The following is a 25144-nucleotide window of genomic DNA, read 5'->3' on the forward strand; positions in this document are numbered from 1 at the left end:
AAAAGAATACCTATGAATAAATTTAATCAAAGAGGTGAAAGACCTAGACACTTATGACTATAAGACACTGATGAAAGAAACTGAAGACACAAAGGGAAGCTGTTCTGTGCTTATGGATTAGGAGAATTAATACTAAAATGCCCACACAACTCAAAGGCATCTACAGATTCAATGCAATAGCTCTTAAAATTCCAATGGCATACTTCACAGAATTAGAACAAATAATTCTAAAATTTGTATGGAACTACAAAAGATCCCGAATAGCCAAAGCAATCTTGAGAAAGAAGAACAAAGCTGGAGGTATCAAGCTCCCTGATTTCAAACTATTTCAAACTACAAAGCTGTAATAATCAAAACAGCATGGTATGGGTACAAAAACAGACACAGAGATCAAATGGAACAGAACTGAGAGCCCAGAAATAAACCCACACATATTGGGGCAATTATTTTACCACAAAGGAGCCAAGAACACATATACTGGAGAAAAGTCAGTTTCACTCGTATGTGGATCTCAAAAAACAAAAGGGCAAACAAAATAAAAACCTTATAGAGAATAGACCAGTGGTTACCAGAGGAGGAGGTGGTCGACGGTACGGTGACTAGGTTTGTGGTGGTGATCACTTGGTAGTATACACAGACGAATTATAAAGCTACACACCAGAAACTTATATAATAAAGATTTATGTAATTCTTTTTAATGCTGGTCATAAATTTACACAATTGCTTTCTGATTAAGATAAAAATTAAAAATACCCAATTCATGCATTTTTGTTACAACTGCTGTTTCAAAATCCCTAACAATGCAAATTAAACATAAATTGCTTTAACCTTGGTTAAAGGTGCACACTGGACTTCCTGAAAAAAAAAAAAATCTTCTTAATGTTAATTACTTCCTTATCACAGCACCAGAATTCAATTTTATTTATGGTTCCTCTCTGGGACACCATTGTCTGTTCAGTTATAAAACAATAAATAATTGCACAGGTTTGAAGACCTCAGGAACCAGGTCAAAGGGGAAAGTCAATTAGCAGCAGAATCACATACATGTTTGGTTGTAGACTAGTGGCTGACCTGTGGGAGAAAGGGTGTCTTGCTCTGGGTTTTCGAAAAGCTCACTTCATGGTCCCAGAGAATCCTTTTATAGATTTGTGCATCCATTGTTATTTGTACACTGTAAAAAATATCTTGGCCAAAAGTCCGATTTGAAGATGAAATGAGAAGAAACCGTCTGCTTTTGAACCAAACTAAGCTATTCTTGGGAATAATTTTTGAAGGGATGAGAAACTTGTTAACACAGGGGGAGCTTTACAGGCGAATGCAGAAAATTTGTAAAGATACTAAAGAAAGTGACAGTCATGAAACTTCCTGTAATCTCAGGAAAAATATGGCCAGAATGGAATAGGGCAGTTACTGTGAAAAGCTGTGTGAGTACTAGCAGGGTCCAGAAAGGTCACCATAGGGGAAAAAAGATCATCTTTCACAAAAAATGGAAAGGTAGCCCAGGTAAGGAGAATGTGGACTCCAAAAATACACCAACCAAATCAGGCAGGACAGGAAGAATTTTAAGGCACATCTTGTAAACCTCCACGACCCACAGAAGATGTTCTTCATATGATGATGATGTAACAACACAACATTCATTATGTGCCAGGCCACGTCCTTAGTGTTTGAAATCTTACACAGTTAGAGAAAGGAAACTTAACCAGCAACATTAGACTCTATATGACCCCTCAATAAGAGGCCCAAAAAGTACACTAAGGGGCAGAAAGGACATTATAGAAAATTTTTTTCTAAGAAATAAAAATTCTTATTCCAAGTTGCTCCTAAACTGGATAAATTAATTGTCCAGATGTTCTCATCAAGGGAATCAGAATATATGTAGATACACTTCTGGAATACTATTGCATCTACTGATTTCTACCTACAGATTTCTGAAGGTATCTGGGATGACCAAAGGAGTTGGGTGAACAATACTTGGCTCCTATTTATAAGCCTCACAGACAAGCTGTGGTGCTAAAGACCATGGAATCTTACCTCTCCAGCCCCATCAAGCTGGATGAGTCTAGTGAACACAGCTTACCTCTTGGGAAAACTTGGTTTCTACTAGAGGAAACAGTCTCTCTCCCTAATTATATGGAACAACATTTAGTGTATGATGACTGGTTCCAGCACCCTGTTTTTTGTTTTTTTTTTGAAAAGAAGCCATATGGTATGTTAAAGAAGATACCATAAAGGACTTGGAAGTTTTCTCCAAAGATTGAAAGGCTGTGGAAGGAGAGATCAGAGCAGATCTAAGACCACTGAGAAGATAGCTAATTTCAGCTCAATATAAAAGAGATTTTCTTTTAACATCAGCAAAGTCCAAAAATGGAATAAGCTGTCCAAACACATGCCTAAACAGAAGATGAATGATAACCAATTGGAAATGTTCAGGGAATTCTGCAATGGGCAGAAGACTGGGTTTTATCTTTGGTAGTTTTCAACTTTCTAAAGATTCTATTTAATTATGTAGCATCTTTTGAGGAAGACAGTAGGTATAAAAGTGACCTCAGTATAATAAAAGAAGTATCTGAAGAAATTCCACATTGAATTAAAAAACAAAATTTGGGGGATGAGGATATAGAAATTTGCCTACTTGCACATATCAGATGTTAAATATTTATTGACTCAATGGAATGACTAAGAAATAAGTTTCCCCAGGAACTAATGTGAGGGCCAGGTATATTTAACACTTGTTTGAAAGAGCTGAAAGAGTCTACTGTGAAGACTACAAGTTTGGGGACATGCAAACTTTGTTAGAAAGAAGCTGGAAGCAAAGAGCTAAGGTAAAGGAGCCAGACTATACAAAGATCTTTGAAGTCTAAGAGCACTTGAGTGGGTAGATAAGAAGCAGATGATGATCCTGTAAAAAAAAACAAAAAACAACCCCCACCCCGCCACCACTACACACACACAAGAAAAGATAATTAATTTTAGGGGAAATAATTCACAAAATCAAGAGCTCTCAACACTCAAACAAAAAGAGAATCCACCGTACTGATGTGGGCCAAAATGGCCAACCAAATCAAATATTAGGTACCATCAAGAAAGGTACCAGAAACCCTGGAACTAAAAAATAATTTAGAGGAAGTTAGCTAAAATTATCAGGGTCAGAGCAGAAAGAGACATGACTACAAACGGAGAGAATAAAAGGGCAAACTGCAAGGAGCTGTGACCCAAATCTAGAGACCCTTGCACAGCACAGCCAAACGCATCTGAGCACAGACCAAAAGCCAGAGTAGATGAATTTCTTAGAAATACAAAGAAAACTCATTTAGGATGAGAAATTAACTATAAACACATTTTCCTGGGAGGAGGAACTGGCACTGAATACACATACATTCCTATAAAGTTGGATATGTTAATTAATCCCAGGATTGCCTGATTAAGAGAAGGTCTATTCAAGGGAGCCACACTCTCCCAAACCTTGTCCCTAGAGATCAAATAGACTCCTTTTTTAGGCTGGGGTCTGCACAGTGAGGAGTTGCTCTCTATCTTGCCAAGAACTGGCACAAAGCAGGATCACACAATTTCAGATATGTTACCTTTTCTCTCCCTTGGAGTTACACATGAAAAGCATAAACCAGGTTTTTGTTTTTGTTTTTGTTTTTAGGGGAGGTGAGTGGAAAGAGGGTGGGACGTGGCAATGTGTAGGGAGGAGGAAAAATTACTGGTGTTGATAGGTCATGGGATTGCAATCAGTGGGCTTAGTGTAGCGTGTTAAGAGGAAAATTAATACGTTCAAAGGAATGAGGCACTCAAAGGGCTGAAATGAGATTTTTCTTTGGTTCCCAGGGACCTGTCCCTGGGCTCTCCAAGGTTAATTTCAAAGCTTTTCCTTTTGGCTGTGACACACAAAGAATCTCAAAGATTTAGACTCTGGTGCCAGCTGTGCAAGCAGAGTGGTAAGGTCAAGAGTTCACATTAGATATACAGAATTAATTAGACCCAAATCTCCAGACTCAAGGGCAAGACCTGTCTCCAAAAGCTCCTTCCTCCTGATGAATTGAGCTGCTGGGCTTCAGTCCAGGCTATCCTCAGACTAGCTCAGAACATGACTGAGTCCTCTCTCCTTCTACCTTTAAAAAGGTTGTTAGCAAATGCAATCCTCAGAAGAAGGGCCTGGCCTCAGTGGGAGATCCCCAGAGACTGCAGCAGGTGAAAGGTGGCCCCCAAGGCCCAGCCTGTCTCTATGTTGTTCACTTTCTTTGAGAGCTGTTGAGTAGAAAAAAAAAAGTTCACATTTTTATTTCATTTTCAACTCTGGCAAGCATGACACAGGCAGAGAATATCTACAAAGATCACACATGGCCAAATAAAGGTAAAATTTGGAGTAGCCAGTCTTTGGAGGCTTCCCACTACCACTCTCTATAAGGTTTCCCTCTTGCCGTGGCTTATTGCCCCTACACCTGCCAATCTGATCTCTGAATCTTCTGGCTTGGAAGTGGTCTCACCCAGGCCTTCTAGACAGGACCTTTTAGACAAACAGGCTTTTGAATTCTTTTCCCTAATCCCGAAACAAAATGCAACAGGAGGCAGGAATCAATTTAGGGGTAGGAAAGAACATATTAAACTTCACAATTCATAGTTTATAAACAACTGAATTTTCTTAAGCACTAATTAATAACCAACCAAGGCATTTAAGGCATTCTAGGCCAGGTTGTGTCTCAATCAGTTCAGTGACTTTGGGCAAATGTTTAAACCTGATTTCTTCCAATACATAAAAGAAGATCAGATTAGTAATTATCAAATTGTTTTCTTCAGAATCTTAGAAGTTCTTGGAAGTGCTTCAAAGGAGAAAAGGAGGCCAAATGCTGATCCTTCCAGGCCTCATTCCTCCACTTCAACCAGATAGCTCCACTTTGATTAATTTTACTGTCATTCTGTATCTTTTGTTAAACAATAATGCCACTACTGATAACACCACACACAAAAAAGTTTGGAGACCAGTGGATTGGTTTTAGTCTTTTTTTCTAGGACTAATTTCTTATGACACAATCCTTCTTTGTTGACCAGATGAAATCTACATTCTACTAGCAAGTAATTCTTTGTTAAGTAACTTAAATGCCAATATTCTTGTCAGATACAACACATGAAATCCAAATACCTTAGTACAAAGTTTATGAGTTTATGAAATCTGTGTAACACAAGAAATAGGGCAATATAAACTCATCTGGAATTGAGGAAACAGGAAGGGGAAATGATGCAAGCAAGGGTACTTCAATGTTTATTTATTTTTGAGAGAGAGTGAGCGTGCATGCACGTGAGCAGGGGAAGGGCCAAGAGGGAGACACAGAATCTGAAGCAGGCTCTGGGCTCTGAGATATTAGCACAGAGCCCAACGTGGCGCTCGAACTCACGAGCTGTGATATCATGACCTGAGTCAAAGTTGAACGTTTAACTGACTGAGCCACCCAGGCACCCCCGCAAGGGCACTTCAAAAACAAAGTGCGGCCTACTTATTTGACCCCAAAGTACAAAGTTGCCTGTGCCGTACTTATATTTTTGTCACATCTCCTTTAATAGATTATATGCTATTTGAGGACAAGATTTCATTTTAATCATCTTTGTAACCATAATGTACAATTATACAATTATGGTACAGAAGACAAGAAAACAAATGGGATGGATAAAACATATAAGATGTGTTTAGAATAGATAAATAAGTTACTACGAAATGGAGCCTGCATGTACCTAAACAAATGGACAGAGACAGCAGGACAAAAAGGGACACAAGATTCAAGAGGCACTAAATATATGAGGCACATATAAAATATATAGGACATACTACATATACACAAGGCATTCAACATTAATGAGAACTTGAATAAGCCACTCACTGGTGACATCCTTTTGTCCTCTGCCGAATAAAACCATGTAATAGGGTAATGAGTGAATGCTACTAGCCATTGTACCTGCCCCTCTGCCTCTCCGAATAGAGCAAATTTGTGTGACAGACCCAGGCACCTTCTGTCCTTGTACCCCCTTGATCAGCTCTAGTACTTATAACTGCACTATCAGGAGAGAGAGAGAGATGCAGGACATATGAACCCAGGAATTAAGAAGTATGGCATTTCCAGCCTGCCCATTTCCACCCTATCCTATATGTTCTCACCTATCCTATTTCTTTCCCTTTGCTTCTTGCCCTGAGTTTTGAATTTGATTCAATAAACCATGTGACTTGGGCATCTTAATTTGGGATGCAAGCCTTTCTGCTCTGTGACCCCTAGGATAGCTTGCCTGGGAATATACTTAGAAGTTACCATTGCATCAGGGAGCCTGGGTGGCTCAGTCGGTTAAGCGTCCGACTTTAGCTCAGGTCATCATCTCACAGCTCATGGGTTTGAGCCCCACGTTGGGCTCTGTGCTGACAGCTCAGAGCCTGGAGCCTGCTTCAGATTCTGTGTCTCCCTCACTCTCTGCCCCTCCCCTGCTCATGCTCTGTCTCTCTCAAAAATAAATGAAAACATTAAAAAAAAAAAAAAAAAGTTACCATTCCATCAAGCTAATTTCCCCCATTCATGGTGTCTTGCAGAGTGCCTTGTCCATAGCCCTAACAAAAACACCTCATAATTCCACCTGCAGCCACTTTTATTACTAAACAAGTTCTTAAATCTTCCTAATTCCCAAATAAGTAGACTGTTACATGATTTCAGTACCATCTCTCTTACCTGTAAGACAGTACTGTCTGCAAAGCCAAAGCCATCCTTCAACAAGGCTGTGATGTAACTGAGATCCATGCATAGGAAAGGACTGCCTGAGGCGAAGTTTTCCAAGTTATCACACACTGAAAGGGAGAGAGTGAAGAATGGAATTCAAGTTTGAGGCTAACTGACAAGTGTAGGATTTTCTCAAAATACACACTTAGGATAAGCAAAGCAGAATTCTCCATTTGGCTAGCACCTGGGAGTCTTAAAGACTACAACTGTGCACTGACAACCTCTGTAAGGCCACGGTGCTTAAGAATTTGCACATTTCTGATGTCACATCTTCTTTACTCAAAGGTGCCTGGGATCCTGGTTTATTTGCTAAATTTCTATTACCTGTTGTTGGGGCTTAATTCAACTAAGTCCCTTACCTATTATTAATGCTAAGGCCCAGAAGACAGAGAAATACCAGTAGCCCTACTTTGGGGCCAGTAGATAAGAGCATTTATCTGTATTTCCATGGATGCTCTCAAAGAAGCCCTTGTGGCTATTTCCCATATATTTTGGTGCTCAGTATTTCATTAACACTGATAACACTATTTCAATTTAAAAAAAAAAAAAAAAAGGAAGAGCACCATACATAAAAATAAACTCAAACTAGATTAAATACCTAAATGTGAGACCTAAAACTGTAAAACTCTTAAAACAAAACAGACAGGAATCTCTTGGACACGGGCCTTAGCAACATATTTATGGATATATCTCCCCAGGCAAGGGAAACAAAAACAAAAATAAACTCTTGGGACTACATCAAATTAAAAACCTTTTGCAAAGCAAAGGAAACCATTGACAAAACAAAAAGGCAACTTCCTGAATAGAAGATATTTGCAAATGGTACGCCCAGTAAGGGGCTGTATCCAAAATATATAAAGAATTTACACAACTCGACACCAAAGAAACAGACAATCCTATTTAAAAATGGGCAAAGGCACTCCATTTATGGTAACTTGATATCACAGCAATAGAAAACTGATACAACAGGGTTCTTAGGTGGCTCAGTGGGTTAAGCATCCGACTTTGGATCAGGTCATGATCTCCTGGTTCTGAGTTCGAGCCCTGTGTCAGGTTCTGTGCTGACAACTCAGAACCTAGGGTCTACTTTGGATTCTGTGTGTGCCTCTCCTCTGCCCCTCCCCTCCCCCCTCTCTCTCAAAAATAAACATTAAAAAAAAGAAAACAGATACAGCTTATTTTTCTTTAGTGACGATTTAATACAGTTTGATATTAACTTTTATATATAAAGTGTTCATAATTTTAGGACTGTTTTATATGCTAGTGTTATTAGCCTTTACCTATTTTATTTTTATTATCTATTTATAATGCTGCAAATAATGTTAAGTTTATTATTCCATCCATTAACTTTATAGATGATGCCTTTTCCCATATACAAATTTTTTTATTTTCAATCACGTCAACCTCTACCATCATTTTTAATGCAGTCTCAATCTTAAAACTTGTCTAAATAATCTAATTTTATCACATGTAGTCATATTTCCATATAATTTTCAAATGTCTAAAATTTATGTTTTAGTATTTCATGCAATATGTGAATTGTACAAAAAAGTATAATTTGCTTATATTATCCACTTTAGGAGAAATACATCTTTACTAAACTATTTGAAAAAGAAAATGGGCAAAGGAACTGAATAGACATTCTTCCAAGGAAAACATACAGATATCCAACAGACACGTGAAAAGATGCTCACTTCTTACTAGACATGTTGCAAGAGGCAAGGGAAACAAAAGCAAAAATGAACTATTGGGAATAAGTGAAGGAAACAATCAACAAAACTAAAAGGCAGCCTACAGAATGGGAGAAGATACCTGCAAATGACATCCCCAATAAAGGGTTAGTATCCAAAATCTATAAAGAATTTATCAAACTCAACACCCAAACACCAAATAATCCAGTTAAGAAATGGGCAGAAGACATGAATAGACATTTTCCCAAAGAAGACATCCAGATGGCTGACAGACACATGAAAAGATGCTCAACATCGCTCATCAGTGAAATACAAATCAAAACCATGATGAGATAACTCACACCTGTCAGAATGGCTAAAATTAACAACACAAGAAATAACAACTGTTGGCAAGGATGCAGAGGAAGGGTGGGAATGCAAAGTGGTGCAGCCACTCTGGACAACAGTATAGAGGTTCCTCAAAAGGTTAAAAATAGAACTACCTTATGATCCAGCAGTTGTACTCCTAGGTATTTACCCAAAGAATACAAAAATACTAATTCGAAGGGATACATGCACCCCAATCTTATAGCAGCATTATCTACAATACCCAAATTATGGAAACAGCCCAAATGTCCACTGACCTATGAGTGGATAAAGATGATGTGATATATATGTGAGATATATATATGTATATCACACACACATGTATATAATAGAGTATTACTCAGCCATCAAAAAGAATGAAATCTTGCCATTTATAATGACATGGATGGAGCTAGAGAGTATTACGCTAAGTGAAGTAAGTCAGTCAGAAAAAGACAAATATCATAGGATTTCACTTATATGTGGAACTTAAGAAACACAACAGATGAACATATGGGAGAGGGTAAAAAAAAAAGAGAGAGGGAAACAAACCATAAGAGACTTTTATGGGTCAGAGGGTTGATGGAGGGAGGTGGGTGGGGGATGGGCTAGATGGGTGATGGATACTAAGGAGGGCACTTATTACGATGAGGACGGGGTGTTGTATGTAAGTGATGAATCACTGAATTCTACTCCTGAAACCAATATTGCACTGTATATGTTAATTAACTAGAGTTTAAATTAAAATTTGAAAAGAAAAAAGAAAAGATGCTCAACATAACTCATCATCAGGGAAATGCATATCAAAACCATAATGAGGTATCACTTCACACCAGTCAGAATGGCTAATATCAAAAAAGAAATAAGAAGTGTTAGCAAGGATGCAGAGACAAGGGAACCCTCATGTACTGTTGGTAGGGATGTAAACTGGCAGTGCTACTGTGGATAATAGTATGGAGGTTCCTCAAAAAATTAAAAATAGAAACACCATATGATCTAGTAATTCTTTTACTGCTTATTTACCCAAAGAAAATGAAAACACTAATTCAAAAAGATATAAGCACCCCTGTATATACTGTAGCATTATTTACAACAGCCAACTTATGGAAGCAGCCCAAGTGTCCACTGGTAGATAAATGGATAAAGAAGAGGTGGTGTGTGCGTGCACACACACCAATGGAATATTACTCAGCCATAAAAAAAGAATATCTTGCCACTTGGGACAACATGAACAGACCTAGAGGGTATTATGCTAAGTCACACAGATATGATTTCACTTACATGATTTCACTTATATGTAGAATTCAAAACAACCCAAGACAAATGAACAAATAAAGAAAAAACTGAACTCTTAAATAGACAGAACTGGTTGTTGCCAGAGGGGAGATGGGTGGGGGAATGGGCAAAATAGATGAAGGAGATTAAGAGGTACAAAATTCTAGCCATAAAATAAATAAGTCACAGAGATGAAAATTACACCACAGGGAATACACTCAATAGTACTATAATAATGTTGTACGGAGACAGATCATGACTATATTATCGTGGTGAGCACTGGGTAATGTACAGAATTGTTGAATCTATATGTTGTACACCTAAAACTGATATAAAATTGTATGTCAATTATACTTCAATAATAGGGGGGGAAAAGGAAGAAAGGAAGAAATATAGAAAGAAGAAAAGGTTTTCATCATTTCCCCAAAGCTTCTTGTATTCCCATGGTTTTCTACGCCACTTGATGCTTTTAACTCCTGGCAAAAACATGAAACCAGCCTTCTGAGCGGCTTTCTGCTGACTGTGGTGCTTTGGGTCACTTTAAGGTCATTAGAGTTGGCAGGCACAGCCTCATGGACTCGCCTTCAAGGGTTCCCACTGGCACTTACCTTCCCTTGCTTTTCTTTCAAAATCTTCAACTTTTAAAACACCCCCTGTTTCATAATCTAAAATGAAACAGTAGCTGATGTCAAAAAGCCTTCAAGGAAACAAGGAAATTCATCCTAGTGAAATTTATAATAATGAAAAACTAAAGTAAATTTTTACTAGAAGTAAAATTTCCAACATTACAAGATGGGATAAACAAACATGACATATCCATACAACACAATCTATGTGGTCTAATTCATTTATAATTATTCTATGTATATTTAACCACAATAAAAAATGACCTATTAAAAAAACCCAGAAAATAGGAAATTAACTCATATCTCAGGCCATGACAGATCACATACATACATTCATTCACAGAACCAACAAAAAGCAGTACTATTGTGATAAGAAAATAAAAGTTATAAAGGGGGAGGAGAAAACTTTTTGGGGTAATGGATATATTATTTTGAATTTGTTGATGGCTTAATGGGTATACACATATGTCAAAACAATAAATTATACACTTTAAATATTCACATTTTATGTTGATTATACCTCAATAAAAATGTAAAAAAAAAAAAAAAAGATTTCATATGTATTTGCTTAGGCCACTTTCCAGCTCCAAAAGATTCTAAATCATATTCATCCTTCCATTGCAGTGACTAAGGTCATTCAATAGCCAGCAATGGAGACGAAGTAAGGTGATCACTCATGATGAAGCATTTAAAATTCTCCTTTTCTCCCTTTCCCTTCCCCACCACAGGTTTGCCCAGCTTCCTCCCTAGACTGATACCTGGAGTAAACTTACCAATCATGTCTGTGTCAACAGCACGATCATAATAGTAAGAGAAAGCATAGAAGGAACTTCTCTGGACCTCATCTGGCTGGTGAAGTTTTCCTTGGACCACCCTCAGCACTTCAGTGTAGCAGGGCTCAAAGCCCATTTCCCCTGCCAGGGCAAGAGTATACAGGCACAACGTGAGAAAAATAAGAGCTCTCTGGAGCCAACAAAGAAACGGCAGAAGGATCAATGAAAGCAGATGCTGGGGCTGAGGACAAAGGGCTTACAAAGCTGAGCAAACTTCCACAGTCCTATCACTCTGGAGGAAAGGTACCTGCTTCCCCATGGCAGCTCCCCTCCCTAACCTGTGTTCACCAAAATAGCCATACCTAACCTGAAGCTACTGCCTAGCCTTACATGCCATGGTATTCATGAGGAGCATCCAGAAGGCTCACCTGCTTCCTTCACTGGAAAAATTGAGTTTTTTATCTTGACTTTAAGGTCTCTGCTTTTTATAATACCTGAGATGAATTCTTTTTCTCATGGTCTCAGTTTTAAATGTATATAATATTATTTAAAAAGCTAAACAATGGGGCGCCTGGCTGGCTCAGTTGGCTAAGAGGTTGACTCTTGATTTTGGCTCAGATCATGAGATCAATCCCTGCATCAGGTCCTGTGCTAACAGTGTTGAGCCTGCTTGAGATTCTCTTTCTCTCCTTCTCTCTCTGCCCCTCTCATGCTCATGCTGTTTCTGTCTCTCTCAAAATAAATACACTTAAAAAATAAACTTTAAAAAAGTAAAAAAAAGGGGCTCCTGGGTGGCTTAGTCGGTTAAGCATCCGACTTTGGCTCAGGTGATGATCTCGCGGTCCATGGGTTCGAGCCCCACGTCGGGCTCTGTGCTGACAGCTCAGAGCCTGGACCCTGTTTCAGATTGTGTGTCTCCCTCTTTCTCTGACCCTCCCCTGTTCATGCTCTCTGTCTCAAAAATAAATAAATGTTAAAAAAAAATTTTTAAGTAAAAAAATAAAATAAAAAGCTAAACATTAACTGAATTTGAAATAGTGTTCCTCCTTGCTGAGGGCATCAGACCTAGGTTAAGAACAGGCTTCTAATGGGTCTACAACACTTGGGCAGGGAAAGAGCAGGACAGAGAGACAGTGCCTTGTTCACTGTCACTTCATACTATTCCTTAAAGGCATACCAAGATCTATTTGGAATGAGTCCCTGCAAAAGACAAGCCTCTCTTAAGTTCTGAAAAACATCTCCTGTGGGACTTTTCCAGACTTCTACTGTAAAGGTAATTTCAACCAGTGAAAACACATCACTTGCCTTCTTTGTTGCCACCATAATGGTATTTCACGCCCCCAAAGATCCACTCTGCTTCCAACCATCTTGGTAGACAGGCACTTCGGAAAGTGTGTCCATCAATCCCTGAAAGAAGCCAGACCACGAAGTAAGAAGCAAGGGTGTGTGTATGTGTGAGAGAGAGAGAGACAGAGAGATAGAATGTGTGAAAGACACATGCACACACAAATGCAAGAAGACAGTAAGGTTGAAAGGAATTACCAAAGTAGGTAGTTCCATGACTGGGTCCTATGACAGGAATTCTTAACTCAGGGTTCATAGATGGGCTTTGTGGGGTTGGTGAACCTCCTGAAACTATAAATTTTTGTGCATATGTGTACTTGGCAGAAAGGTTCATGGTTTTTATCACATCTCAAAGAAACCCAAAACCTACAATGGAATATGTTCCCTCCTTTCTAAAAAAAAAAAAAGGTAGGGGCACCTGGGTGGCTCAGTCAGTTAAGCTCCGACTTCATCTCAGGTCATGATCTCATGGTTTGTGGGTTCGAGCCTTGTGTCGGGCTCTATACTGACAGCTCAGAGCCTGGAGCCTGCTTCGGATTCTATGTCTCCCTCTCTCTCTGCCCCTCCCCCCCCCCCAAATAAATAAACATTAAAAAAAGAATTTTTTAAAAAAAATTTTTAAAAAGGTAAAAAATTCGCTTCTACTCTTCTCACAGTAATAGTTTACTGCGAGCCAGGCAGGCACCATAGAAAGTACATTAAATGCAAAATCTCAGATAAAGGGAGGAAAGAGGCACAGAAAGGTTAGCTAACTTGCCCAAAATCAAAAAGCTGGCTGAAGCCAGTACTACCTGACCCCAAAAGCTGAGATCTTAAATGTTCAACCACGTTGAAAGAGATGAATAAAGTTGTTCAGTTACTCCATCTTGCAAGTGGACTGCACCCTTGCAGTGGGTGCTTCTTGCAAGTGGACTGCTTCCTGCACCCCCCACGTAAAACTAAGGGCTTGAAAAAGCTTCTGCCAAATTCACTCTTCAAACCTTGAATTTCTGCACACTTCAGCCTTCTGGTCACAGGCTGTTCCCCCTATATATATAGCCTTCATTCCAGAAATGGCTAATAATATATACCAAAACTACTGAACACAACATAAAATAGAAAAGGAATTTGCTATTATCAGGTCCAGTATACAACACATGCTTCCTAATTTGGCGTAAAGCTTTCCTCCACAGAATCACTGTCAAGAAAGGGGAAAAGCAAGCTGAATACTGATGTCACTCTCACCATACCCCAACCACACAGGTACCCAGACGAACCTTCTGTTTCCAGGGCTCCCAGGGTTGCTAGTCTTGCAGCTTTTAATCCAAATCCCAAGTAACTGTAAAATATAGGATTGACTAATTTCATGTTGGTCCTGAAGCTCTCCAACCTAAAGCTACCTCTTTCCAAAGTAGCATGGTTTCTGTGTCTCCCTCTGAGGGAGGAAAACCTCGTTCTCTGCAACCTCTTCATCTTGTGTGGACAAGTGGTAATTTCTGCAGTTTAGATCAAGGCCATCCAGAACTTTCCATGCCTATGATTTAAAGGCCAGAGATAGTGACACTTCGTACAGTCCGACCTTGGGAACCATCCCCAGAAAAGCTCTCATTATCTTAGCTTCCAGCCCCAGTGTGATCAAATCCACGGCCAGATTTAGAACATCTGAAAGCAAACTCAAAGGAATTGGTACAGAGCTTTGGCTGAAGTTTCTCCAAGAGTTCTCTCTACAGAAAACTTTTAACTCTTTAAGTTATACACTTCTGAGGCCAAGAATGGAGAAATCTCTTGGGTCCTTGAGCTATGGTTTCAGTTATTAGACCTTTGCGGATTGGCAAAAACTTTGTGAGGCTGGTCAGATGCAGTAACAGATGTAAAAATGCTTTGGAAAGTTAGGAGAATCATACAACATGAAATATTATTCCTCCATGTCCCCCTCCTCACCTATGCGTATAGAGCTTATAAGTGCTGTTAAACATCTCAAATGAAGTGAGGTAGCCCCTAGGGGTTTGTTCCAGGGTCTTCTGCAAATCAGAAAAAGCAAAAAGACTATTCAGGATCTGCAAGCATTTGGAGGTGTTACCACCACCATCCCTGTCCCTCCCCCAAGAAATCAGAAAAGAAACACAGACTAAGCTGCTAATCTCAAAGGGATGGAGGAATCAAAGGGACTCTGAACAATGAGGGAGCAAGGGGAAGTACACCCAGTTATTAACTGACTCCACTCAGACTATTTGTGGTAGAGCTGCTGTCCTAAAATGGGGTACCACTTTCTTGGCACCATGATATGCTTGCCAAGTGGGTTGCTAACCAGGCCTTCATATAAATGACTCACCTTAAACTGGGGTAGGAATGTGATTTGGGTGGAGGCCCCCCCGAGGTCCAGGGTCCCCACAGTTTCCCGGCTCTGGCCATGCAGCTGACCTGTGAATGAGAGCCAGCTCTGAATATCTTCTGCTTCCCGGACAGCTCAACACTCCTCTGTCTGCAATCTCTGTCCTGCTCTTGTATATTGCAGGTGTTTCATAAGTATTCCACTGCTCCCTGGCCCCGAAGGGTATAGGTGAACGCTAACCTAGAAGGATTCTTGCTGTAGCTGAGGCCTTGAAGACAGGTATAAACAGTAACTTCTTATAGTTTCTTTCCTTCCTTTCTTTTTTTTTAAAGCACAATACAAGCAAAATGGGATTTTTTTTGCTCGGACCCTCATGTGAAACCCAGTTAATATCTCAGAATAAACTTGAGAATGTATTACCTGTCAGAAAATTCACAGTAACCCAAGCTAATATACCTGAAAGACAGAGAAAAACAAGGATTACATCTCGAGCATTTTTCCCTAATCTTCCTCGACCCCAGTTTTTTTTTTTTTTCTCTAAATTTTGTGTCTAAAACACGTATTCCTTCTCCCTGTCCTTCAATTTCCTGTCATCCCATCCCTCCTTGTGTGTTTCTCCTCATTTAGTTCCTTTTACTTCAGCACCTCCACCTCTGTTCCCAGTTCCTTTAATCAAAATATTTATTAACCCTGGCCCGCTCCCCCCAGAACATGTACTAACACCTCTCCCACCTTCATAAGATCCATCCATGATGCTAACACTGTCATTTGGTACCAGGAAAGGTGACTTCTTGAAGATTTCTCTTACCTAAAGAAAAAGGGAAAAAACCTGGATTCCCTAAGGCAATAAAGATTTCCATACTTTGGCTATATCGTATTAGGTTTAGAAAACTACACTCTTCATTTCCCTAAATAAAATTTTAGAACACATTTTTTTTTTAAGTTTATTTATTTATTTTGAAAGAGAGAGAGAATGAGCAGAGGAGGGGCAGAGAAAGGGGCACAGAGGATCCAAAGAGGACTCTGAGATTGGCTCTGTGCTGACAGCAGAAAGCCCAATGTGGGGCTCGAACTCACAACCCCTGAGATCATGAGCTGAGCCGAAGTTGGACGCTTAACTGACTAAACCACCCAGGCACCCTTAGCAGAACTCACTCCTTTTCTCTAAAAAACCAGAGAAGGGAACTACACAAACCATTGTCGGTTTCTTGCAAAAACAAAAACACAGGGATTACTCTGACTTTAAAGTAAATCTCAACCAGGGGAACCTGGGTGGCTCAGTGGGTTAAGTGTCTGACTTCAGCTCAGGTCAGGATCTTACGGTTTGTGAGTTTGAGCCTCACACTGGGCTCTGTATTGACAGCACAGAGCCTGCTTGGATCCTCTGTCTCCCTCTCTCTTTGCCCCTCCCCTGCTCATGCTCTCTCTCAAAAATAAACATAAAAATTTTTAAAAAATAAGTAAATCTCAACCGCTGTCTACATTTATAGGTGAACTGGACCTAAGAAAGGGCATACATTTGACTCAGCTCAAATTAGGAGCCTGTAATTTTTTTTAAAAAACACCTTATTAATTTTGCCTGGGCACACTGGAGGCTAAGAGGACCTTTTCCCACTTCATTTCTTAGATGACAAGATAAACGGATGGTAGAGAAGAGTTGGGCCTGGGCAGCTCCTGAGGCTATAGAAACATTTCTTCTGCTCTCCCATCAAATTCTGCAGGTCTTTGCCCTTGCGGGTAAAGAGGACTCATGTCCACGGGCTGGAGTACTCTGCTCTCAGCCCGTTAGATTCTGGCACATGGCTGAGGCCTCAAGAGTCCAGAGACCCCAGGTCTAGACTTATTTATCCTATTTTAGGAAATGGGAATTAATATCTCTCACACACTCTTGACTCTCCACAAATAGAGGTCAATTATATGGGTGTTATGTCTTTTTTTTTTTTTATATGATTATCATGAGGCAGAGGGAGACTTCCAAACAGGAATAGAAGGAACTCTGGTCTACTGGCTGTTTTAATTCCTGATAGGATGAAACACTTCATGTGGTGACCTCTGGACCCTGTTTCATCCAGGAAAACCCAGTGGTCTATAAACAAGTTTTTAAAGAGAAGATAGATAAGCAAACAGTAGTAAACACAGAGAGTTTCTGCTCTTGTCCTCTCCACTCTTCTCCCCTGCTCACAGTTTATTCTCAACACAACAGCCACAGTGTGCTTTTAAAACAGATGTCAGATGCTGCCTCTCAAGACCCTCCAATGACTTACTTCTTGGAGAAAAAGTGAAAGTTCTTACACTTGCCTTTAAGGCCCTACATAATAAACCCCTCACACCTCTCTGATCTCATCTCCTACTTCCATCACTCACTCCCTTCCAGCTACATTGACCTCCTGGATGCTGTTCCTTGAATATACCAAGCATTTTCCCTGATTTAGGCTTTTCACCTGCTATTGCTTCAGCTTGGAATATTCTTCTACAAATGTCTTGTATAGCTTGCTTCTTTACTCTTCTCAGGTCTCTGATCAAATGCATCTTATCAACAGTCTTCCCTGACCGCCCTATTAAAAATAGCATCCCTCCACGTGACTACCAGCATTCCCTAGTTGCCTTCCCTTGCTTTTCTTTCTCCATAGCATCTACAGCACCTGACATACTTTGTAGTGAGTTGTTTAGTTGTTTACTTTCTGTCTCCTTGCAACCAGAATGTAAGTTCCATCACGGCACGGACTGTCATTTTTTGCTCCAGGCAGCATGTCCCTGGTAACCTCACCAATGCTCAGCACTCATATGCTGAATATAAATGAATACATGAATAAGGAATCAGGATTCAGATTCTCATGCAAACATGCTAGGCAGCTTGTCCTTGGACAAGGGACTTAAATGCTCTGTGTTGACAGTCAAAGGAAAATGGATTTTGAGCTCTGAATTATACACCGATAATATAGAATAATTTTTTGTTGTAATTTTTGTTATAATGGGATCCTACTTGTAAATATTCTTCATACATAATTTAAATCTTATTAGTCTGCATGTTTTTAAAAATAATTTTTTATTAAAACATTTTTTTTTAATTTTTTAAAATGTTTATTTATTCCTTTTTGAGAGACAGAGAGCGCACAAGCAGGGGAGGGGCAGAGAGGGAGAGAGATACAGAATTGCAAGCAGGTTCCAGGCTCTGAGCTGTCTCCAGGCACAGAACCTGATGTGGGGTACGAACCTATGAACCGTGAGATCATGACCTGAGCCAAAGTCGGACATTCAATCAATTGAGCCACCCCAAAAAATTTTTTAATGTTTATTTTTGAGAGAAAGAGAGAGCATGAGCAGGGGAGGAGCAGAGAGAGAGGAGACACAGAATCTGAAGCAGGCTCCAGGCTCTGAGCTGTGAGCACAGAGCCTGACGCAAGGCTCAAACTCACAAGCTGTGAGATCGTGACCTGAGCCAAAGTTGGACACTTAACTAACTGAGCTACCCAGGCACCCCCCCTTCAATAATTTTTTTGAAGTTGATTTTTTTTATTTATTTTGAGAGAGAGAGAGAGAGAGAGAGAGAGAGCAAGTGGGAAAGGGGCAGAAAGAGAGGGAAGCAGAATTCCAAGCAGGCTCCGCACTATCAGCACAAAGCCCGATGCAAGACTCAACTCACAAACCACGAGATCATGACCTGAGCTGAAATCAAGAGTCGGATGCTTAACCAACTGAGCCACCCAGGCACCCCTAAAGTTTGCATGTTTTATGCAAAATAAGTATGCACAATAATGCTAAAAATACTGAGTTTAAAAAAACTTCTCTACTTAAATTTTTTACTTGAATAAGAAATTTAAATGGATGATCTTTAAAAATCTCTCACACTTAAAATTCCATGATTCTTCTCAAAAGCTTTATGCTGAGATGCTACTAAACAATAAATGAGTCAACCAAGAAATCAAAGAAGAGGGGCACCTGGGTGGCTCAGTTGGTTGAACATCTCTTGATTTCGGCTCAGGTCATGATCCTAGGGTCGTGGGATTGAGCCCCATGTTGGACTCCATGCTGAGTGTGGAGCCTGCTTAAGATTCTCTCCCTTTGCCCCTCTCCCCCGCTCCTGTGTGCTCTCTCTAAAATAAAAAAAAATAAAAAATAATTTAAATTGAAAAAAATCAAAAAAGAAATAAAAAATTACATGGAGACAAATGAAAATGAAAACCCAACAGTCTAAAATCTTTGGGATGTAATAGGGGCACGTGGGTGACTCAGTCGGTTAAGTGACCAACTTCGGCTCAGGTCATGATCTCACTGTTCATGAGTTCAAGCCTTACATCAGGCTCTGTGCTGACAGCTTGGAGCCTGGAGCCTGCTTTGGATTCTGTGTCTCCCTCTGTCTCTATTCCTTCTCTGCTTGCTCTCTCTCTCTCTCTCTCAAAAATAGATTAAAAAAAATTTTTTTTAATCTTTGGGATGTAGCAAAAGTGGTCTAAGAGGGAAGTTTACAGCAATACAGGCCTATCTCAAGAAGCAAGAAAAATCTCAAATAAGCAACCTAACCTTACACCTAAAGAAGCTAGAAAAAGAACAAAAACCCAAAACCAGCAAAAGGAAGGAAACAGCATTAGAGCAGAAATAAATGATATAGGAAAAAAAAAAAAAAAAACACATCTATGAAACCAGGAGCTGGTTCTTTGAAAAGATCAACAAAATTGATAAACCTCTAGCCAGATTCATTAAAAATAAGAAAAAGAGAGAGAAAATTCAAATAAACAAAAATACAACGAAAGAGGAGAAATAACAATTGATATCACAGAAATACAAACAATAAGAGATTATAAAAAATTATATGTCAACAAATTGGACAAAGAAATGGATAAATTCCTAGAAACATATAACCTCCTAATACTGAAATAGGAAGGAACAGAAAATTCAAGCATATGGATAACCAACAAAGAAACTGAATTAGTAATCAAAAAACTCCCAACAAACAAAAGTTGAGATCAGATGGCTTCACAGGTGAATTCTACCTAATATTTAAAGAAGAATTAATACCTATCCTTTTCAAACTATTCCAAAGAATAGAAGAGGAAAAAACCTTCCAAATTCATTCTATAAGTCCAGCATTACTCTGGTACCAAAACCAGATAAAGATACCACAAAAAAAGAGAACTACAAGCCAAAATCTCTGATGGTGTAAAAATCCTCAACAAAATACTAGCAAACCAAATCCAACAATACATTAAAAAAAAAATCATTTACCACAATCAAGTGGGATTTATTCCCAGGATGCAAGGGTGGTTCAATATTTGCAAATCAATCAACGTGATACATCACATCAATATCAGAAAGGATAAAAATCATGTGATCATTTCAATAGATGCAGAAAAAGCATCTGACAAAGTATAATATCCATTCATGATAAAAAACAGCAACAAAGTAAGAAGTTTAGAGGGAACATACCTCAGCATAATAAAGTCCTATATGAAAAACCCACAGCACCACACTCAATGGGGAAAAACAGAGAGCTTTTCTCCTAAGATCAGGAACACGACAAGGCTGTCTACTCTTATCACTTTTATTCAACATAGTACTGGAAGTCCTAGACACAGCAATCAGACAAAATAAATAAATAAAAGGTATCCAAATTGGTAAAGAAGTAAAATTTTCACTATTTGCAGATAACATGAGACTACATACAGAAAACCCTAAAGACTCCACCAAAAACTGCTAGAACTGACAAATGAATTCAGTAATGTTATAGGATATAAAATCAATGTACACAAATCATATTAATGCATATTAGTGTGCATTTCTACATACTAATAATGAAGCAGCAGAAAGAGAATTTAAGAAAATAACTCCATTCACAAATGCATCAAGAGGCACCTCGGTGGCTCAATCATTTGAACGTCCAACTTCAGCTCAGGTCATGATTTCATGGTTTGTGGGTTTGAGCCCCACATCAGGCTCTGTCTGTGCTGACAGCTCAGAGCCTGAACCCTGCTTTGGATTCTGTGTTTCCCCCTCTCTCTGCCCCTCCTCAGCTTGTGCTGTATCTCTGTCTCTCAAAAATGAATAAAAGTTAAAAAAACAAATTAAAAAAATAATAAGGGGGCACCTGGGAGGCTCAGTCAGTTGAGGATCTAACTCTTGATTTCTGCTCAGGTCATGATCCTGGGGTCATGGGATCAAGCCCCAAGTTGGGCTCCATGCTGAGTGAGTATGGAGCCTGCTTAAGATATATTTTCTCTCTCTCTCCCCCTGCCCCTTTCCCTCCCCCTTCTCTCCCGGTCACACTCTCTCTCAAATGGAATAATAATAATGATGATAATAATAACAGATACCTAAGAATAAACCTAACCAAAGAGGTGAAAGACCTGTATAGTTTTCAACTATAAAACACCGATGAAGGAAACTGCAGATGACACAAAGAAATGGAAAGACACTCCATGCTTATGGATGAGAACAAATATTATCAAAATGTCTATACTACCCAGAGCAATCTACAGATTTAATGTAAGCCCTATCAAAATACTGATGGCAGTTTTCACAGAACTAGAACAAAAAATCCTAAAATTTGTATGGAATCACATAAGACCCTGAATGGCAAAGCAATCTTGAAAAAGAAAAAACTGGAGTTGTCACAATTGCAGACTTCAAGTTATATTACAAAGCTGTAGTAAAACAGTATGGTACTGGCACAAAAACAGACACATAGATCAATAGAACAGAAGAGAAAACCCAGGGGGCGTCTGGGTGGCTCAGTCGGTTAAGTGTCCAACTTTGGCTCAGGTCATGATATCATGGTTTATGAGTTCCAGCCCTGCGTTGGGCTCTGTGCCGACAGCTCAGAGCCTGGAGCCTGCTTTGGATTCTGTGTCTCCCTCTCTCTCTGCCCCTCCCCTGCTCATGCTCTTTCTATCAAAAATAAATAAACATTAAAAAAAAAAAAGAATAGAAAACCCAGAAATAAACCCACAATTACATCGTCAATTAATCATTTGTCATGACAAAGGAGGAAAGAATATGCAATTGGAACAAGACTGTCTCTTTGACAAACAGTGCTAGAAAAACTGGACAGCTACATGTAAAAGAATGAAACTGATCACTTTTTTACACCACACACAAAAATAAACTCAAAATGGATTAAGGACCTAAATGTGAGACATGAAACCATAAAAATCTTAGAAAAGAGCACCAGCAGTAATTTCTTTGACATCAGCTGTGGCAACATCTTTCTAGATGTGTCTCCTAAGGCAAGGAAAACAAAAGGGAAAATAAACCATTGGGCATCAAAATAAAAAGCTTCTGCACTGTGTAGGAAACAATCAACAAAACTAAAGTCAATCTACTCAATGGGAGATGACATTTGCCAAAACATATCTGATAAAGGGTTAGTATCCAAAATATAGAAAGAACCGATACAACTCAACACCAAAAAACCTACAAATAATTCAATTAAAAAATGGGCAGAAGACATCAACAGACATTTCTCCAAGGAAGACATACAAATGGTCAACAGACACATGAAAAGATGCTCAACATCACTCATCATCAGGGAAACGCAAATCAAAACTACAATGAGATATCATCTCACATCCATCAGAATACCTAAAATCAAAAACAAAAGAAACAACATGTTGGCAAGGATGTAAGAAAAAAAGGAATCCTTGTGCACTGTTGATGGGAATGCAACCCCTGTGGAAAACAGTATGGAGATTCCTCAAAAGGTTAAAAATAGAACTACTTGATGATCCAGTAATTGCACTACTGAGTATTTACTCAAAATATTCAAAAACACTAATCCAAAGGGATATATGCACCTCTATATCTCAGCATTATTTACAATAGCCAAATTATGGAAGCAGCCCAAGTGTCCATCAATTGATGAATGGATAGAGAAGATATGGTGTGTGTGTACATATGTGTGTGTGTACATACACACACACACACACACACACACACACACAATGGATTACTTAGCCATAAAGAATGAAACCTTGCCATCTGGAACAACATGAATGGAGTTAGAGAGTATAATGCTAAGCGAAATATGTCAGAGGAAAGACAAATACCAAGTGATTTCACTCATATGTGGAATTTAAGAAACAAAACAAACGAACAAAGGAAAAAACAAATAAAGGAGAGAGACAAACCAATCTTAACTACAGAGAACTGATAGTTACCAGAGGGGAGGTTGGGGCAGGGGGAATGGGTAAAATAAGTGAAGGGGATTAAGAGCACACTTATCATGATGAGCATTGAGTAATGTAGAGACTTGTTGAATCACTATATTGTACACCTTAAACTAATGTAACACCGTATGTTAACTATACTAGAATTAAAATTAAAAATTTAATTTAAAAAACCTTTATGCTGAGAGAAAAAAAGACATTAAAAAAAGAACATAAACTGTATAACTCCATTTATATGAAATGTAAGAACAAGCAAAACTAATCTACAGTGATAGAAAGCAGATCAGTGGTTGTCTGGCTTCAGGGGAGGAGGAAACTGACTGCAAAGGTATATAAGGAAACTTCTGAATTTGTCAAAATTCATTTAACTGTACACTGAAAATGTACACATTTTAAGTTATACTTCAATAAAGTGGGCTAAAAATAATTTTTGTGATTCTGTTTTAATAAGTTAGAAGAGTTAAGACTATCATGGACAGGAAATACTTTAAAATTCTTTAGGAAAAGTTGTATAAATTCAAGAGTAACGTTTAAAAACGTGAGTAGCTAGAACAAGAGACCAGTTACCAGAGTGCTTTAGCGATGGTGGAATACTAAAGGTAGCAGTCACATTCCAAAGAGCTAAACACCCCTAAGGCAAATATTCACAGAGGGAAAAATAATCATCTGTGATGCAAAGGACTTCGAAGATTACCTCAAAGAGCAGAGCCTGGGCTTTCTGTTCTGGCAGTAAGCGCAGTCCTGCTGTTGCCTTCAGGACCACTGGGGTTCTTTTCCAGTGACTTCGGGGGATGGAATCTTTGGCCACCTCTAAGAGTCCTTGAACAGTCTCAGCACCCTTCAAAAGAGATGACCTACTCATACAGTGAACAGTTCATTTAGTGGCAACTGTCTATTCCCTCAACATGCTCGGGGGGATAACAGGAGTGAGGGAGCAGGGGGCTCCAACCACTCTCTGCTCTACAGGAGAAGAAACCTAGATAAGTAGGCTTCTTTGAAGGAAAATGCATTTAATTTTGATTGAATGATAACAAAAATTATTCTTTTATAGCATGGTCATTTTAACTGATTGTTATTTTGTGTCTCATAAATTAGCTTCAGGTTAGAAAGTTGGGTACAGTGAAAAAAACACCGGATTTGGAGTTAGAAGACTTGCTTGCTAGCTCTGTGGCTTCATATAGGGACTTGGTTTCCTCAACTCTACGATGGGAGATATGCCTCATCCCACTGAAAAACTGCTGAGTGCATTGCATGCGGCAGACTGCATGTACGTGCACACAAAGGCTGGTGTGGCTATTACCATGCTACAGGTTTTATGATCTCTGGAAGGACAGAACCTGCCAGGTTCATTTTTGCATCATACCACCTACACGCACAGGACAGAGTAGATACTCAATTTATGAAATTAAAAACCATTATTTTAAATCCACTGTTTCCCTGAGTGAACATCTGACAACATGCTGCTACCTCTAAATCATCAGAATTATTAGCAACCACAACAAAATCTTCTCTAAATGTCAAATCAGTTTTTGACACCTCCCAATTTTCTGACGCATTTACCATTTCATATTAGTGAGCTGAGAAAAAAAACATCTTCACAGGTCTTCAAGTTCAAGCCATTCTTTTTTCTAAGATTTTATTAAGTAATCACATGCTCTACCAACTGAGCCAGTCATGTACCGCAAGCCATTTTTAATAGAAGTTTTTCCTTTGGTTAATGACTATGCTTGTAACAATTATCTTTACATTTGCTACCAAATGGTCAATATTCTGCCTTATTCTATTTTGGTATGGCCTCTGACACACTGGGTATGGCATGTTATGGGTGCTCAAATGTGAAATACAGTGATGACAAAACCCTC

General features: G+C 39.0%; 1 protein-coding gene across 12 annotated transcripts in view; it reads right to left on the reverse strand.

The window, feature by feature from the left end:
- Positions 1–673: 673 nt before the first annotated feature.
- Positions 674–25144, reverse strand: part of ENTPD5 (ectonucleoside triphosphate diphosphohydrolase 5 (inactive)) — a 47886-nt gene continuing 23415 nt past the window's right edge. For 9 of the 12 annotated variants that reach the window (XM_058739624.1, XM_058739626.1, XM_058739622.1 and 6 more), the window contains 11 exons: positions 23977–24120; positions 15856–15931; positions 15544–15579; positions 15124–15212; positions 14733–14812; positions 14069–14130; positions 12774–12875; positions 11469–11609; positions 10678–10734; positions 6711–6826; positions 674–4254 (listed from right to left, as the gene is read on the reverse strand). In XM_058739624.1, coding sequence (XP_058595607.1) covers positions 4168–4254; positions 6711–6826; positions 10678–10734; positions 11469–11609; positions 12774–12875; positions 14069–14130; positions 14733–14812; positions 15124–15212; positions 15544–15579; positions 15856–15931; positions 23977–24120 — 990 coding nt within the window. In that variant the 3' untranslated portion in view covers positions 674–4167. The remainder of the gene's footprint in view (positions 4255–6710; positions 6827–10677; positions 10735–11468; positions 11610–12773; positions 12876–14068; positions 14131–14732; positions 14813–15123; positions 15213–15543; positions 15580–15855; positions 15932–23976; positions 24121–25144) is intronic. The other 3 variants (XM_058739633.1, XM_058739632.1, XM_058739634.1) reach the window with 3 other exon arrangements.

Source organism: Neofelis nebulosa, chromosome 7 (genome assembly GCF_028018385.1).
Source record: "Neofelis nebulosa isolate mNeoNeb1 chromosome 7, mNeoNeb1.pri, whole genome shotgun sequence".
Taxonomy (NCBI): Eukaryota; Metazoa; Chordata; class Mammalia; order Carnivora; family Felidae; genus Neofelis; species Neofelis nebulosa.